The following is a 17,086-nucleotide window of genomic DNA, read 5'->3' as shown; positions in this document are numbered from 1 at the left end:
GGAAAGACAGAGACAGTGAAAGGAAAGCGAGAAATCACCCCCTGGGGGATGGCCATGCAGCAATCCCTTCTCCTCCATTCCCCTGGGATTTGGGGCACGCACCCACAGGTCCCCAGTGTGAGTTTCAAGCCGCCAGGTCCAGGACTCCAACTGAAGTCAGCCATGTGGGAGCCCAGCGCCGTAACCACCATGTCACCGGCTGTTCCCTAAACCTCTTTTTATACATACATCGGTCCTGTTCATTCGTATCCTGACCAAGATACAAAGGGTTCGACGAAAAGCATGAGGGTGGTTCTGGAGGGACGGAAGCCCAGAAACAGCGACATGCCTGCCCGCCTTCCAGAAACCCCGAGCCAGCCCACGACGCCTCTGCAGCCCTTTGGCCTTTCCCAGCACATCGGTCTCGCGCACTCTCCCCTTCTCGCCGCCCCTGAAGTGCCTTAGGCTGTGAGAAATGTAGCGGCCCCCTGAGTGGAGCTGCTCTGGATATTTTCAATGTATAAATATAGCAGAACTCATTTCGGCATAATTGAAATAAAACATAACCTTGTGTTAGTGGCAGTTTGAGAGCCCTGCTGAGAAGTGCCTTTGGGCTCAATCTACTTGTGCAAACGCTAAGTTATTTCCTTGCTAGCTAATTCAGTTGCACTGTGTATTCTGGGAGTTCCACGGACGGAGCAGGATGCCGAGAGGAGTGGCCGGCGACAGACTGAGCACAGTCCCTGTCGGCGAGAGGCCTGGGTCTCCCCAGAGAGACTGCTGCCCCGGAGAGAAGCCAGCCCCTGCAGCCCCGCAGCTCCCCAGCCTCCCCACGGGCACATGCCCATGCTGTGGCTGGCAGTCGGCTCCCCCCAGAACTGCCATACCCTGACCCCCGGCCTGGAGTTCCTGGACCTTTGTGGACAGGGTGGGGGACTCTCTCTCTGCGTCCTGGCACTAGTGACAGAGTGGGCACTTGGTCATTCGAGAAGGAATGGAAGGAGAGGTACTAGCCCGCATGCATCTAGGAAGGCTTCCCACGGTGACCAGGAAACACGGACAGGCGCAGGTGCAGAGGCAGTGAGCAACGGGGTGTTCCAGAACAGCATTGGGGGGAGACTTGCCCTGGGTCGGTCCTTTGCCTCACGTCTCCCGTTTTGTGCGTTAGGGTCTACACGGCTCCACCGTAAACCCATCCGGTTTCCGCCTGCTTCCCCTGCCACAGGTCTTCCTCGGCCAGGGAGGCAGCTGTGGTCCCTTCTCTGCAGGGCGCTACAGGAGCCTCTCCAAATAGGTCTAGCTGCTTCCCCTAGACAGAACCGAACTCGGGTTTCTCACGGGAATCCACGGCGCCTTGTGGCTTGGCTCGCGAGTGCCTCTGCTCTGTCCCCCACCTCCGCCTGCATGGCCCACTCGGGGCGCTGAGATCTGGGATTTTCCCCTCAGCACCTGTCCCCGGGCAGTGAGTCCCCAGAAAGCCACCTGCTTGCTTCTCGTCATGCTCCTTGCTGCTAGGACCACGTGTGTGTGCACATCGGTCAGTGACCTCGGCAAGAACACAAGCTCTGGAGGGCAGGCCCGGTCCTGTTTCTCATCGCTCTCCTTCCTCCTTGCCCTTCCAGACCAGCTGCTGTGGCGGGGCTGGGTGAAGCCTGGAGAGGGCGCTCCGGAACCCCTTCTCTCTCTCTCTCTTTTTTTGTTTGGAGAGGTTTTCGCTATAGGGCGCGTACACTCACCAGAAAGACAGAGAGAGACAGAGACAGAAAGCGAAGAAATCCCTCCCCCTCAGGGGAGATGGCCATGCTGCAATCCCTTCTCTTCCCTTCTCCTCTTAGGATCTTGGGCATGCACGCACACGCACCCGGTGTGAGTTTAAGTCACTGGGTCTGGGACTCGAACCGCGGTTGACTACATGGGAGTCCAGCGACATAGCCATTACGCTAACTGCTGGTCCCTGAAGCCCCTTCTCTGAGCTCTGTTTGAATTTCACCGACGAAGGTCATCCGGATGGGCTCTCCTGAGTGTTCCGGTTAGTGGTTCTTAGATGTTAATGTGTTGGGGCCGGCAGGTGACTGGTGCTTAAGGGTGCTGGACTCCACGTGGCTGACCATGGTTCTAGTCCCGGACCTGATAGCCTGCTTTCTCATTTTCCCTCTTTCTCGCTCTCGCTCTCGCTCTCGCTCTGTCCAGATTACTGAAAACACAGGTCTGCGTTCGCCTTACTCTAGAGTCAGGCTTTCTCTGTCCATTCTACATGGAATCCCCAGGGTCCTGGTGGTTGTGGAGGCAGCCTCCTGGGGGATTGATTCCATTCTTCCTTCCTCCGACCCCTCTGTCCGGCTAGGACTCCCACAGGCGGTGGGGCAGACCTGACTGCTTCTTCCAGGCTCTGGGACAAGCATGCGTGCTCAGATCTGGGCATTTACTGTTTCCACCTTCCTGATGAGCAGGATCGACTTCTGTATAAAAAATATGACTCCCGGGAACCAGCAGTTAGCGTAATGGCTATGTCGCTGGATTCCCACGTAGTCGACCGCGGTTCGTGTCCCGGACCCGGTGGCTTAAAACTCACGCCGGGCGCGTGTGCGTGCGTGCCCAAGATCCCGAGAGGAGAATGGAGGAGAAGGGATTGTGGCGTGACCATCCCCCCTGGGGGGTGATTTCTCGCTTTCTGTCTCTATGTCTCTCTCTGTCTGTCTGGCGAGCGCACGCGCCCTACAGTGAAAATCTCTCAAAAAAAAAAAAAATATGACTCCCGTTTGTCCCAAAAGACTCAATCCTAGAATTGTGTTATTTTTGGAATTATTGGGCTCAACAAGATAATGTTGTACTAGGATTGTAGAGGGGTTTTTTTTAGAGGTTTTTTTTTTCTTTTTTGCTATAGGGCACGTGTGCTCGCCAGACAGAGAGAGACAGAGAGACAGAAAGCGAGAAATCACCCCCCAGAGGGAATGGCCACGCCGCAATCCCTTCTTCTCCATTCTCCTCTCAGAATCTTGGGCACGCATGCACACGCGTCTGGCGTGAGTTTTAAGCCACTGGGTCCGGGATGCGAACCGCGGTCGACTACGTGGGAGTCCAGCGACACAGCCATTACGCTAACTGCTGGTTCCTGGATTGTAGAGGTTTTTGCTATAGGGCATGTGCAATTGCCTGTCAGAGAGAGAGAGGGAAAGGGTAAGTGAGAGACCAGCACACAGGGCCGATAGCCGTGCTGTTCTCCATTCTCCTCTCTGGATTTTGGGCAGCACACACATGTGCCCACTGTGGTTTTTTTTCCCTTTTCTTAAAAAAAAAAAAAAAAAAGAATTCGTTATTCAATTTTTATTTATTACTATTATTTTTTTAAATTTGCTATAGGGCACATGTGCTCACTGCAGAGGGGTGGGAGGGAAGCGAGAAAGCAAGCCGCCAGGTCTGGAATTGCATCCGCAGTTGGCCTCGTGGGAGTCAGTGGGAGTCAGCGTTGTAACCTGCACCACCTGCTGGCCCCGACCCTGTGTTTCTCAGGTTACCAGGTCAGGACTCGAATAGCACAGTTAGTGACGAGGGATCCAGCTACCTGGCTGACCCAGGGCTTGTAGAGTTTTGATTCTATAAATCTGTAATTTTGCAACCACCACCAGAGAAAGGTCTACTGAAAATCAAGTCGATGTAAAAACAAGGCAGAAATAAGAGAAGAACAGTGCTTTCTGAAGACGTTCGGACACCAGGGTCTCATCTGTGAGAAGAGGGCGCTGCCTGGGCCTGCCTGTGGGCCAGTAAACTGTCCTGCCGCTGCCGCTGCTTTGCCATAAGCCAGTTAAGTTAGATTTCTTGCTTACCCACTAAAAGAACCCTAAGTATTTGCGCAGATCAGAAAATGAACAATAGAAGCCAAAGAGATGGGGTTGGAGGGAGGGGATGAAAGCTTACAGCACTGAAAAAAAAAGACAGAAGTTGCGGACTATCAGGAGAAATTCTGCACTGCTCCAGAATTCAAGAGGCTGATTCTGGCCCCGACCACGGCCGTGCGGTAGCGGTGCGGTAGCGGCGTGCACTCTACAGTGCTGAGGCCACGTGGGGGCCTGGAGTTCGCTTCCCGGTCAACCTGTATATGCAAGGTGCCCCTGCTGGGCTGGGATCCAGGCTGCCCGGGAGGACTGGGGTGAGGATCGCGGTGAGACCCTGTGCTTGTGTGTCTCTCTCTCTGTTTCTCCCACAAAATAAATAAACTTTCACAAAGCGGCTAAGTCAGCATGCTGAACACTTTATCAAGGCCTGAGGAAGTGCTTTCATGAGCCTGAGGGAAGGCAGCTGTGTGGGGCTGGGCCTAAGCTCAGAGGTAGCTGCCCTCAGCACATCCCACGGTGGACGGAGGACAGGGCCGTGCCTTCACCGCTCCCACCTTCACGCTCGCTCGGTACCTGGAACTGAACACAATGCGGAGCTCGCTTCCACTCAGAACATCATCTAGGGACCAGCAGATGGCATAACGGTTGTGTTGCTGGACTCCCACATGGCCAGCTATGGTTTGAGTCCCGGATCCTGTGGCTTGAAACTCACGCTGGGTGTGTTTATGTGCCCAAAATCCCACGAAGAGAGTGGAGGAGAAGGGATTGTGGCATGGCCATCCCTCCTAGGGTGTGATTTCTCACTTTCTGTCTCTCTGTCTCTCCAGTGAGCGCACACGCCTTATAGCAAACACCTCTTAAAAAAAAAAAAAAAGTTGTCTGAGTTCAGTTCGGCTGGCTCACCACAGAGACCAGGAACGTGACAGAAGAGGCCGGATCATCGCGCGGGCTCCTGATTCTGAAGGGACACGTTCTGTTTAACTGCTGCGTCTTCACCTGTGTGTTGGGCATGAATCTGCAGCAGATCCCCAACGTCAGCGTCCCCTGTGACTTAGAATGACTGTCAGTTTCTGTTTATAGACCACCCCTGAAACCATTCCACCCATTTCATTTGCAAACGGGCAGGCAGGTGGCCAGTGTGAGCAATTTAAAAAGTTCCAGGTGAGTCTAAAAGTGGCCCAGAGGTAACTTACGTAAAGCCCGGCCGTACCATGAAAGCTATCTTTCAAAACGCTAAATACCATCTCTAGTTCCGAACGACGCCTGAGGGGTCCATGAATCCACCGTCTTGATCACAGTGGAGACTCAAACGCTCCTGCTGTCTGGATTCAGCGTCTGCAAAAAGCCGCTCCAGTGCAGCTGGTGTAGACACAAATCAAGGCAGGGCACGCTCTTCTGAAGCTTCCGTACAAACACCCCTTGACCTGACCGCCCAGCCACGACCTTCAAAAGCCCTGCGTGCACGGTGCCACGCCACACGCCAGGGTCCAAGGCAAATGTAGGGACCCCTCAGCTGAACTGTGTTTGGGACCGGAGCACATGTGTCATTTCCACTGAGCTGTTTACAAGCATCTAAAGAAGCACGAAGCTTCCTTCACCCTTTCTGTTAAGGAACGATCTGGCATCCTGTTCTGTGTGTTCGCATTTAACCAGGGGGAGGCATTTCTAAGTCCCGCCCAGACGGTTTTCACCGATTGCCGGAAACGAGACACTGAGCAGGCGGAGCGGTGTGTTTTCCTTTATTGCTGCCTGGCCTGAGCCCCTGGCTTTAGACGAGGATAAGGAAGTTTGGAACCAGAACACTTAAGCATCTGCAGACGTGGTTATAATTGGCAGGAGATCGTAACATTCTATTATTGTCTCTGAATGTGAAAAAGTTTGTAAAACCTTTAAAAGGCCATAATATTCCTTTGAAGGTTGTATGTATTAAGATACTGTGGTTCAGAAAGCATGCTAGAGGTTGATATAGAGCATGCTTAAACACAACACTAAACAGGGCCCAGCAGGTACTGTAATGGTTACTTCTCTGGACTCCCAGTCAACCACAGTTCAAGTCCTAGACACGCCGGGCGCGTGTGCATGTGTGCCCAAGATCCCAAGAGGAGAATGGAGGAGAGGGATTGCTGTGTGGCCATCCCTCCTGGGGGCGGGGGGGTGATTTCTCGCTTTCCGTCTCTCTGTCTCTGTCTCTCCGGCAAGCATATACACCTTATATAACAAAAAACAAAAAATTAAGAATGCTACAACATTAAAAATCAAAATGGGGAGCCAGATAATGGCAGGCTGTGGCAGACTGGCACCTCTGCGAGGCTACCCCACGTGGGCAAGAAGCAGGTTTGTGTGTGGGATGCTCCTGTGTGTTTCCCTGTGTGTCGGCACACATGTGCTCTCACCCAGGGGGGGCTCGGCGTGGTCTGCATTTGCAGGCTCTGCTGGGCACACTGCCTCTGCTCTGCCTCTGCTCCACTCTGCCTCTGCTTTGCCTCTGCCCTGCCCTGCCCTGCCCTGCCCTGCCTCTGCTCTGCCTCTGCTCTGTTCTGCCCTGCCCTACTCTGCCTTACCCTGCTCTGCCTCTGCTCTGCCTCTGCTCTGCTATGACCTGCCTCTGCTCTGCCTCTGCCCTGCCCTGCCCTGCCCTGCCCTGCTCTCCCTCTGGCCTGCCCTGCCCTGCCTCTGCTCTGCCATGCCCTGCCTCTGCTCTGCCTCTGCCCTGCCCTACCCTGCTTCTGCCCTGCCCTACCCTGCCAGAAGGAGCCAGTGGGGAAGACAGAACTTGGATGTTTCACTGTCAGCTAGAAGTCACTAGCAGTCTGCTGAGAAACGGAGTCAAGCCCTGCCCTGCCCTGCCCTGCCCTGTCCTGCCCTGTCCTGCTCTGCTCTGCTCTGCCCTGCCCTGCCCTGCCCTGTCCTGCCCTGTCCTGCTCTGCTCTGCTCTGCCCTGCCCTGCCCTGCCCTGTCCTGCCCTGTCCTGCTCTGCTCTGCTCTGCCCTGCCCTGCCCTGCCCTGTCCTGCCCTGTCTTGCTCTGCTCTGCTCTGCTCTGCCCTGCTCTGCTTTGCTCTCTCTGCCTCTGCCCTGCTCTGCCTTTGCCTCTGTCCTGCCTCTATCCTGTCTTTGTCTCTGCTCTGCCTCTTGCTCATGGAAGAATTAAATGCATAGGCTCATGAGGCCTTCAGCTGTCATTTGAAATTAGAGGTGGTACTGAGAATTTTGAAAGAGATTTCACAGTACACTAAGGCCTGTAGCACAAAACCTTCGAACAGAACAAGTTGGGGCGTAGGAAGGCGGCCTGAGGACTGCCCGGGGACTGCGCCGTCCCTTTTCTTACTGTTAAAAACAGAGGCATGAGGGTCTTAGGAAACATTGTAATGTGATACTCAGTGTGTTATGTAGTATCTAAAGCGTATCTTTTTTTTTTTTTTTTTTTTAGGTTTTTGCCATAGGGTGTTGATGCTCAACAGAGAGAGACAGAGAGAGGAGAATGAGAAATGGCACAGTCCCTCCTCTTCCAGGGGTTTGGGGCACACACGTGCCCAGCGTGACATTCAGGCCACCAGGTCAGGGACTCAGACTGCGGGCGGCCAGGGGGAGTCTAGTGCCGTAACCGCGTGCCACCTGCTGGCCCCTAAAACATATCTTCCATGGAGAAGGGCTCCTGAGCTTTCATTTGCTCATTCGGCAAGTATTCAGTATATTCTATATTTTCTGCCGAAGCCACAGTAAACAGCAGGCAAGCGGCCCAGTTTTGGAAACTGTGGTCTGAGAAGAGAAATGAGTATTAAGAAATAGCTAAGCAAATCCACATGGGTTCACTACTGTGGAAATCCTCTGTTGGAAAAGCATAGGCTCCTGTAAGAACGACTAATAGTAATATGGAATTTGAGCTGAAAGTGGGGTGCCCATGAGGCAGCCCCAAAATAGTGACATGCATGGCAAGACCTGGCGTGAGCGAGCAGCTGGGAGAAGCCCGGGTGCCCTCCCCTTGCTGTGCACATCGTCAGGTTCCTCCATCAAAGGACATTGGCAGCTCCTTGATGTCCTTGTGCCTTTTTCAGAGTGTCAGCTATTTTTCAAAACTCTGTCTATATACTACACATCGATCTTTTCATATTGACTTTATTTATTTATTTTAGAATATTTATTAAATTTTATTTATCATTATTATTTTGAAGTTTGCTACAGGGCATACCTGCTTACCAGAGAGAGACAGAGAGAGACACTCACTCACACACACACACTCACACACACACGCAGAGAGAGAGAGAGAGAGAGAGAGAAAGCAAGCCACCACATCCAGGACTCGAACTGTGAGAGTCCAGTGCCTTAAATGCCATGCCACCTGCTGGCCCCATAATGACTTTATTTTAAACTTTTAACTCTAAAATTGTTATAGGTTTTCAGGACGTCCCAGCACAGGACGTCTGGTGTCCCCCTCACTCAGTTTCTCCCATTGACTGTGTCTCACTTAACACCGCACACTTTCATTCTTTTTTTCTTTTTTTAAGAGATTTCGCTATAGGGCACATGACCTCACCAGAAAGTCAGAGAGACAGAGAGACAGAAAGCGAGAAATCACCCCCCAGGGGGGATGGCCACACCGCAATCTCTTCTCCTCCATTCCCCTCTGGGGATTCTGGGCAAGCATGCACACGCGCCTGGAGTGAGTTTAAGCCACTGGGTCTGGGACTCAAACCGCGGTCGACTACATGGGAGTCCAGCGGCATAGCCATTATGCTAACTACTGGTTCCAACACTGTACAATTTCAAAAGTAGAAAACTGACATTGGTATGAAGTGTGTGCAGTTCTAATTTTTAAACAATTATTAACAATTCTAATTTTAAAGAATTATTTATTTTTGTTCATTATTATTTTTAAAATGTGACCAGATAGAGACAGAGAGGGAAAGTGAGAAATGAAGTTGTCTGGTCTGAGACTCAAACCTTGGTCGACCACGTGGGAGTCTAGCACCCTAACCACCATGCCACCTGCTGGCCCCTAGTTCTGTGTAATTTTATTACGCGTGTAGATCCATGTAACTGCCGGTGTAATTAGGATACTGGCCTGTGGTACCACTGCAAAGGTCGTCCCCCTGCTGCGCTGCTAAAACCAAACACACTCGTCCCACATTTCCCTCACTAACTCCCGTTCTCCATCTCTGCAATTTTGTTATTTCACAAGTGTTACATAAATGGAATCATGCATCGTTTACTGTATGATGCGTTATGTCTTGTGGACTTTGTAATTAGTCATAGTACTTATCTTCTAATACAGCACTTGAGAATTTTGCAGCTAGGTTTCTGCTGCCTAAATGTTTTCCTCTTGACTATGATCACACCCTCCTGTTTCTTCTCCCTTCTAGTAATTCTCGATGATGTGCTAGATACATTGCACGCTGCTCCATAGGGACTCTGGCTTCTTGTGCCCACCCTGAAGTATACTGGGCTTTGTTTTGGTAGTCACATTACCAAAATATCACCCAGCATGTGTGGTGATACATATTCCATGTCTTGTTAGGATGAGTTTTAGTTCTACCCTTCACCTGAAAGCAATCCTCTCCTCTTGTAAATGAGTCCGACGTAAGACAATGTTTGGAAAGTTAATAGAAAGCCAACTGTGTTTACCACGCCCCTTAAAGCAGCTGAACTCTAACTTAATTCTGACTCCTGTTTAGTGGCCAGCACTAAAATCTGTTCATTTTTTGTTTTCAGCCTTTACTTTCTCCATCTGTCTCCTTGACGATTTACCTGTGTATTATCAGTGCTCAGCACTGGGCTGAAGGGAAGCGCACACTCAAATCCTGTCTTTTCTGGGACTCACATCTTCCTGAGATTGCTGGGAACCCTGCGGGCACTCATCCGCATGTTCACTCCTCGGATCACTACGATGGGTTTCTGCTGGAGCCCCGCTGGTTCACATCTTTTTTTTTTTATTTCTTGGGAGTGTTTTTTTTTTTTTGAGAGGGGGTGCTATAGGGCATGTGAGCTTGCCAGAGACAGAGACAGAAAGCGAGAAACCCCCCTCCCCAGGGGGGTTGGCCACGCCACAATCCCTTCCCTCCATTCTCCTCTCGGGATCTTGGGCACGCATGCACACACACCTGGCGTGAGTTTAAGCCACCAGGTCCGGGACTCGAACCGCAGTTGACTAAGTGGGAGTCCAGTGACGTAGCCATTACGCTAACTGCTGGCCCCAATTTATTTATGAAATAGAGGTCAGCTGGCTGGCAACATTTTTCCTGCTAGCCTGGCACTGAGTTCTCATCGGAGACGTGTCTTGTACATCTCAGTCTGTATGACATTAAGCTCCCCTCTGTCTTTCTTTGTCCCTTAGTGCCTTAGAAAAGTTCTGTGATGTCTTGGTGTGAAATCAAGGCAAAAGCCCACAATGCTTGGTTAGGGTTATTCATTTATTTATAATCTTTATATTATATCTGAATAAATTGATTGAGACAGAAAGTGAGAAATCACCCCCCTGGGGGGGGGGATGGTCACGCGGCAATCCCTTCCCGTCTCTTCTCCTCCTGGAATCTTGGGCACGCACGCACATGCACCCAGCATGAGTTTAAGCTGCTGGGTCAAGGACTTGAACCGCGGCTGACTATATAGGAGTCCAGCGACATAGCCATTACTCTAACTGCTGATCCCATTATTATTATTTTTTAATTTGCTATAGGGCATATGCACTCGCCAGAGATAGAGGGAAAATGAGGAAGTAAGCCATCAGGTCCAGGACTTGAACCGTGAGTGGTCATGGGGGAGTCCAGAGCCTTAACCACCACACCACATGCTGGCCTTTTAGAGATGTTTTTAAAGAATAAACAAACCATTAATTTTAGTTTCATGCAGTGAAACCCCGGGTGAAAAGATCTACCACTAAGAAGAAAAGAAGGCAAATGGTAGCAGTACCGTGTATATAATGCTAACAGCTAATACTGACTGAGTATGTGCTGCGTCCTAGGTGTTGTTTCAAACACTAGACTGGTTTCCAACCTCATTTAGTCCTTACAACTCTGTGACATAGGTACATTAGAAAAAGGACTATTTTTATTTATTTATTTATTTTGGAGAGGTTTTCGCTATGGGGTGTGTGCACTCAGCAGAAAGACAGAGAGAGACAGAGAGACAGAAAGTGAGAAATCACCCCCCAGGGGGGATGGCCACGCCACAATCCCTTCTCCTCCATTCTCCTCTCGGGATCTTGGGCACGCACGCACACGCGCCCAGCATGAGTTTTAAGCCACCGGGTCCGGGACGCGAACCACAGCCGACTACGTGGGAGTCCAGAGACATAGCCATTATGCTAACTACTGGTTCCCAATAATGATTATTTTTATAAAGGAGGACACTGATAGCAGAAGTTAGGTAAAGGCTCAAATAGACTCATTTGGCTGGAATTATACGGACAGGTAGGTGGCAGGACTGGGAGGCAAACCCAGGCAGCTGGATTCCAGCGTCATCATGACCACTGTCCTATATGGCTTCATATCCACGCAGAAGTGCAGAGCGCATTCACGGTAGTTCTTTTATCTCCTTACCAAGAAAACTGGCCTTCTTCTTCTACACACAGTTTACAACCAGTTAGGAATAAATACCAATGGACTTCGGTTACATTCCAAGCCCACATAAGTTATTAATCTAGATAACTTTCAGCCTAATTCCTGTAATCCCCACTTCCCAAGTATGTAAAATGAAGGGCTGGTTGAATCTTATTAAACCTCTCAAGATCTTAGGCACGCACGCACATGCGCCCGGCGTGAGTTTAAGCCACCGGGTCTGGGACTTGAACTATGGTCAGCTACATGGGAGTCCAGCGACATAGCCATTACTCTATCTGCTGGTCCTGATGAACTAATATTTTATCAGTAGGCTGTTCGCTTAGGAGCGCCCTGGACACCACGCTGCTATGAGTTTGGGGAGAGCACTGCGAGGAGGCTCATACAGTACCTGGACTTTATTCATCTCCAGTTTGTTCTTCTCGGCGCTCTGGTCTTGCTTGCCGGCTCCCTTCTTCTGAGGGCCTTTCCCAAAGAAGATGTAATTTACGAAGGCGTACTCCAGCAGAGCCAGGAAGACGAAGACGAAGCAGCCCATCAGGTAAATGTCAATCGCTTTGACGTAAGGGATCTTCGGCAGCGTCTCCCTGAGGTGCGTGCTGATGGTTGTCATGGTCAGCACTGTGGTGATTCCTGCAAGACAGAGTGACAAAGGACGCTGATGGCGAGGCTGCCCTTTCTAGAGCAAGAGGCCACTTGCTTCCCCGAAGGGTGACACAGCATCATAGCCATCGGGCAGAAATGGCAGACATTTGGAAAGGCAAAGCAGCAGGGGCCCGACATAGTGCACCAGTGAATCACAAAACAGAAGGTGCAGTTAGTGGAGGGTGACGACATTTAAAAAACTGCACAAAGAGAAAAGAAAAGCGCATGGAAAGGCAGCTCAAAATCCCATTGGAAGCTGTCAAATGTCCCTCACTCTGTCACGTGGCCACGGCTTCCTTCTCTCAGCGCCTCACTCACCTCCCTCCTGGAACGGTCCTTGTGACACCAGTCTTCACAGCAGTACCTTCCCTACTGCAAGCCAGTGGTCAGTTTGAGGAGATGAGCTGCATTCCAGGAATTTACTATACATGCTCAAGTATGAGGTCAGCATTGCATCTTAACAGTAATGCACCATGCACAGCAGGAGATCGCCAAAAATGAAACGTATCAGAGAGTGTGTGATTTGCAGCAAGTATCTGTGCATGTCTTAGATATAATATAATCTTGCTTTGGTGTTCCAAATTTTACCTCTGTTTTCTTCATTCTAGATCTAGAATAAATTAGTTCTTTGATGTCAGAAAAGATCTCTTAAAACATCGAACTTGGTTTTGTTAAAGAAGCTTAAGACTGGGACCAGCAGATGACATAATGGTGACATCGTTGGACTTCTACATAGTCGACCGTGGTTCGAATCCCAGACTTGGTGGTTTGAAACTCACGCTGAGCGTGTATATGTGTGTGTGCATGCCCAAAGTCCCAAGAGGAGAATAGAGAAGGGATTGTGGTGTGGCCATCCACCCTGTGGGGTGATTTTTCTCTTTGTGTCTCTGTCTCTCTCTGTTTCTCCGATGACCACATGTGCCCTATAGCAAAAAATCTCTCTTAAATAAACAAAAGGAAATTTAAGACTGTAAGCTTATGAAAGGCAGATCCTGTATCAGCTATTTTGTTACAGAAGGCATCCTTGTTAGTATAACATTTGTGTGGCCATATTATAAGTGTATTGCACTGACTAGGGAAAAACAAGGACTAGAAAGGAGGCTGGCATCTTGTGGCGACAGCTGGTGTCACAGTGCGGATGTTGACTGCTGTACACTGGGACTTACAGCTGTGGATGATCTTATATGGCTGTTGTAACAGCCTTCCGAGTAGAAGGCAAGTATAGTGTTTCATAGCTGAGTAAACTGGAATTCCAAGATTAGTTATTTTCTGTACGTCACCTAGTCAAAACAGCGAGCAAATGTTCAACTATATTTAAAATAAGCAGAGAGATGAGAACTTGATAGGGAACAGAAGGTAGCAAAGTGAAAAAAAGCAAAATAGCTTAGTATTACCTTGTCTATAAGATTATTCTAGATATACGTGTTCTCTGATGAACTTTTAGAAGAACAGATATGGAAAGTCAAGATGCCATAATATGACTCAACTCAGAGAAGAACTGAGTGTGCTAGACTGGGTATAAAGTGCCATCATGCGTGGTCTTACCCACTTTACATTTAACTTGGTAGATTTCTAGGTAACGTGCTCTACAGAAAGGAACACTCCGTTGACAAATTCATTCTTGGCACTCCTGCTGCCTTTCTTTGGTTTATTTACTTATTTATTTAGGATATTTTTTGCTATAGGGTGCATGTACTCATCAGAGAATGAGAGACAGAAAGAGAGAGCGAAGAGGAAATCCTCCCCCCCCCCCGGGGGGGGATGGCCACGCCACAATCCCTTCTCCTCCATTCTCTCTCAGGATTTTGGACAAGCCAGGACCAGGACTTGAACCACAGAGTTGGCCATATGGGATCCAGTGCCTTATCCCCCATACCATCTTCTGGCTCTCCTTGGTTTAATTTTTTAAGAAAAAGGGATTAGTACATAAATGTCCTTTAAAATCGCATGTATTTAAAAGATCTCAGGTTTTACATTCCAAGCGATGGGTTAAGCCAGCACTTCTGTACGTTGACCCCTCTGATATTCCCTCTCAGTGTAGCACTGGTCTGAGGCTGGAGGGGTAAAGAGAAGCACAGCTCGTGAGCCTCCTAGCTATTCCCCGGTGTGAGTCACCCGGTGCCTTCTCCTTCCCACGGTGTGTGCACACACCCGCAGTCACACTCAAATAATATGTGCGACCTATGCGTGTGAGGGACACACGCTTTCTTTTTTTTTTTTTTTTCCTTTGGAGAGGTTTTTGCTATAGGGCGCGTGCGCTCACCAGACAGACAGAGACAGAGAGACAGAAAGTGAGAAATCACCCCCCAGGGGGGATGGCCACGCCGCAATCCCTTCTCCTCCATTCTCCTCTCGGGATCTTGGGCACACACGCACACACACCTGGCGTGAGTTTAAGCCACCGGGTCTGGGACTCGAACTGCGGTCGACTATGTGAGAGTCCAGCGACATAGCCATTACGCTAACTGCTGGTCCCTACAGTGCATTATTTTCAAATGACGCTGCAGAAAGCTCCCTCTTGACTGTTAACGAGCTATGTCGATGGTTGGAAATACTATCATCTGAATGTTAAAGTTCATTCATACCAAGCTGAGTCTTCCTTAAATGGAGCTCATCGTACTTAGAAAGGCACAGACAACTCATCGGCTCTGTGAATGATCGGGGATCGAGACAGAATAAAACGTGGTTTATTCTTAGGGGAACGAAGTCCAGAATTCATCTTGCCCCACCTGAATAATGGCTGGAAGCTGAAAAGCCATAGTTCAGACTTTAAAGTTAGAAAGTTAGACTGGGTAGGGTCTGTCTGGTGGACCTGGTCTTGGGCAGATCTGCCTCATTATTTGATCCTAGAGGCGAAAAAAAGAAAATAGTGCACTGTAAATGTTTCCACTGTAATAAAATCGGATCAAAGAGGACGTCTTCATAAAGTCAGGACAATTAAGTGTGATAAAAAATAAAAACTATACTTTGCAAAGCACTTACACGACACAGAATGTACTCTAAGATTTTTGTTTTCCTGGGTAAAACCCTAAAAAGATATTACATTGTAAAACATTCATTGTGAACACGCTTGCGCTTAGACGTCTCGTATTCACGCACCATGAGGTAATGCAGTTCTTCGGCTTGCTGTCAGAGAGCTCATGCCTATAACCTTAAAATCGGTTGTTTGTTGGAAAGGGCCGGAGTGCCTTACCTAGTGCCACCCTGGCTGCAGAGGCATCGTAGTTGATCCAGAAAGACACCCAGGACAGGATGGTGATCAGCGTGGAAGGCATGTAGGTCTGCAGGATGAAGTAGCCGATGTTCCTCTTCAGGCGGAAACTGAGGGACAGTCGCGGGTATGCCCCTGAGTTCAGAAAAGAAGAAGATGAAAAGAAAAGACAAAGGAAAAAAGCAGGTCACCGTCCCCGCAGAGCCAGCCCTCCCGCACAGCACCCGAAGCTCCGTGCGGGGCGACGGCCTGACCTGTTGTAAACTCCACCTTCTTGGACACCATCTTGTAGTCCACGATTGAAAACTGAGGAAGCTCGATTTTATTGACTCCGGTTACGGCTGCTTCTCCTCCGTTCCAGTAAAACTCAATGTCGTCGGTGGTGTAGCCATCTGAAACCGAGCACAAGCCAGTGTGTTCAGTAGCGCTCAGTGGTCCAGAAATTCATATCTGTATCTACATGTGTGTGTGTGTATACACATATATATTAGAGGTTTTCCCCCCTATATGACTAATGCACTTGTCAGAGAGACAGGGAGACAGAAAGTGAGAAATCCCCTCTGGGGCAGTGGTGGGGGGATGGCCAAGCCACAATCCCTTCTCCTCTACTCTCCTCTTGGGATCTTGGGCACGCACGCACACGGCCTGGTGTGAGTTTCAAGGAGCTGGGTCTGAGACTCAAACCGCAGTCCACTACATGGGAGTCCAGTGCCTTAATCACGCCGCCACCCGCTGGCCCCTGGAATTCATCCTGAAGACAGCCTGAGAGCTGGCGGGAAGACGCAGATGATGGGGTTGCGTGGCTTTGCGTCGGGTGGCAGAGAGCTCGCAGGTCGAGAGCCGTGTCTGATGGGCTGGTCGTGACCTCGCTGAGAAAACCCGTGGCCACGTGACCTGGCTTCAGTAGACAGAAGCTCCGGATCATTTCGTAGTACTTGGTATCAGTGCCACACACTCACTCTCAGTGTCTCAGCGGCCCTCTTTTGTTAAAGGAGCGGGTAGGGCCAGCCGGTGGCATGGTGGTTAGGGAGGCTGGATCCCACCTGGCTGACTGTGCGGTTTGAGTTCCAGACCTGGTGGCCTAGAAAGCATGTCAGGTGCATGTGCTTGTGTGTCTACAGTCCCCAGAGGAGAATGGAAGAGAAGGGACTGTGGCATGGCTATGCCCCTGGGGAGAGAAGGGAGAGAGGGGGGTGTGCTCTCTCATTTTCCCTCTCTTTTTTTCTCTCTCTCTGGTGAGCCTTCATGTTCTCTGGCAAAAATGTTTTAAAAAGCCCCTGGAAGTTGGCTGGATTTTAGGTTCCTGACTGTGGATTTTGGACATGCATTATTTAACACCAATAATGACACTAACAAGTAATTATTCATAAAAATTATTTAATTCCATTTGTTATTATTATGATTTTAATTAGACCAGAGAGAGATAGAGAGAGATAGAGAAAGTGAGAAAGCAAGCTGTCAGGTCCGGGACTGGAATCACAGTCAGCCATGCGGGAGTCCAACACCTTAACCACTATGCCATTTGCCGGCCCCCCACACTAACAAGTAATAATAAATGAGTATCTATTTGTTAAAAGGGGAGGATAAAGCTGGAATCCACAGTGGTGTGGTGGCTAAAGCACTGGGTCCCACATGGTCCGCTGTGTGGTTTGAGATCTGGGCCTGAGGCTTAAAACTCACACCAGGCACATGTGCGTGCATGCCCAAAATCCCAAGAGGAGACGGGAAGAGAAAGGACTGCAGTATGGCCATGCCCCTGGGAGGTGATTTCTCGGTTTCCCTCTTTCTCTGTCTCTCTCTCTCTGGCAAGTGCATGTGCCCTAGAGCAAAAACTAAAAAAAAAAAAAAAAAAAAAAAGGGGGGGGGG

The 17,086-nt window shown here is 49.8% G+C and overlaps 1 protein-coding gene across 1 annotated transcript in view; it reads right to left on the bottom strand.

Moving 5' to 3' along the window:
* The window catches only part of GABRB1 (gamma-aminobutyric acid type A receptor subunit beta1), a 353,552-nt gene that overhangs the window by 11,168 nt on the left and 325,298 nt on the right, over positions 1-17,086 (bottom strand). The window contains exons 5-8 of the mRNA XM_027775586.1: positions 15,949-16,153; positions 15,474-15,611; positions 15,202-15,354; positions 11,755-11,996 (exon numbers count right to left, since the gene is read on the bottom strand). Of these exons, the coding sequence (XP_027631387.1) occupies positions 11,755-11,996; positions 15,202-15,354; positions 15,474-15,611; positions 15,949-16,153 (738 nt within the window). The remainder of the gene's footprint in view (positions 1-11,754; positions 11,997-15,201; positions 15,355-15,473; positions 15,612-15,948; positions 16,154-17,086) is intronic.

This window comes from Tupaia chinensis, unplaced genomic scaffold (assembly GCF_000334495.1).
Source record: "Tupaia chinensis unplaced genomic scaffold, TupChi_1.0 Scaffold000054_1, whole genome shotgun sequence".
Lineage (NCBI taxonomy): Eukaryota > Metazoa > Chordata > Mammalia > Scandentia > Tupaiidae > Tupaia > Tupaia belangeri.
Note: the sequence above shows the minus strand (reverse complement) of the source record. Positions and strands in the feature narration are given on the sequence as shown.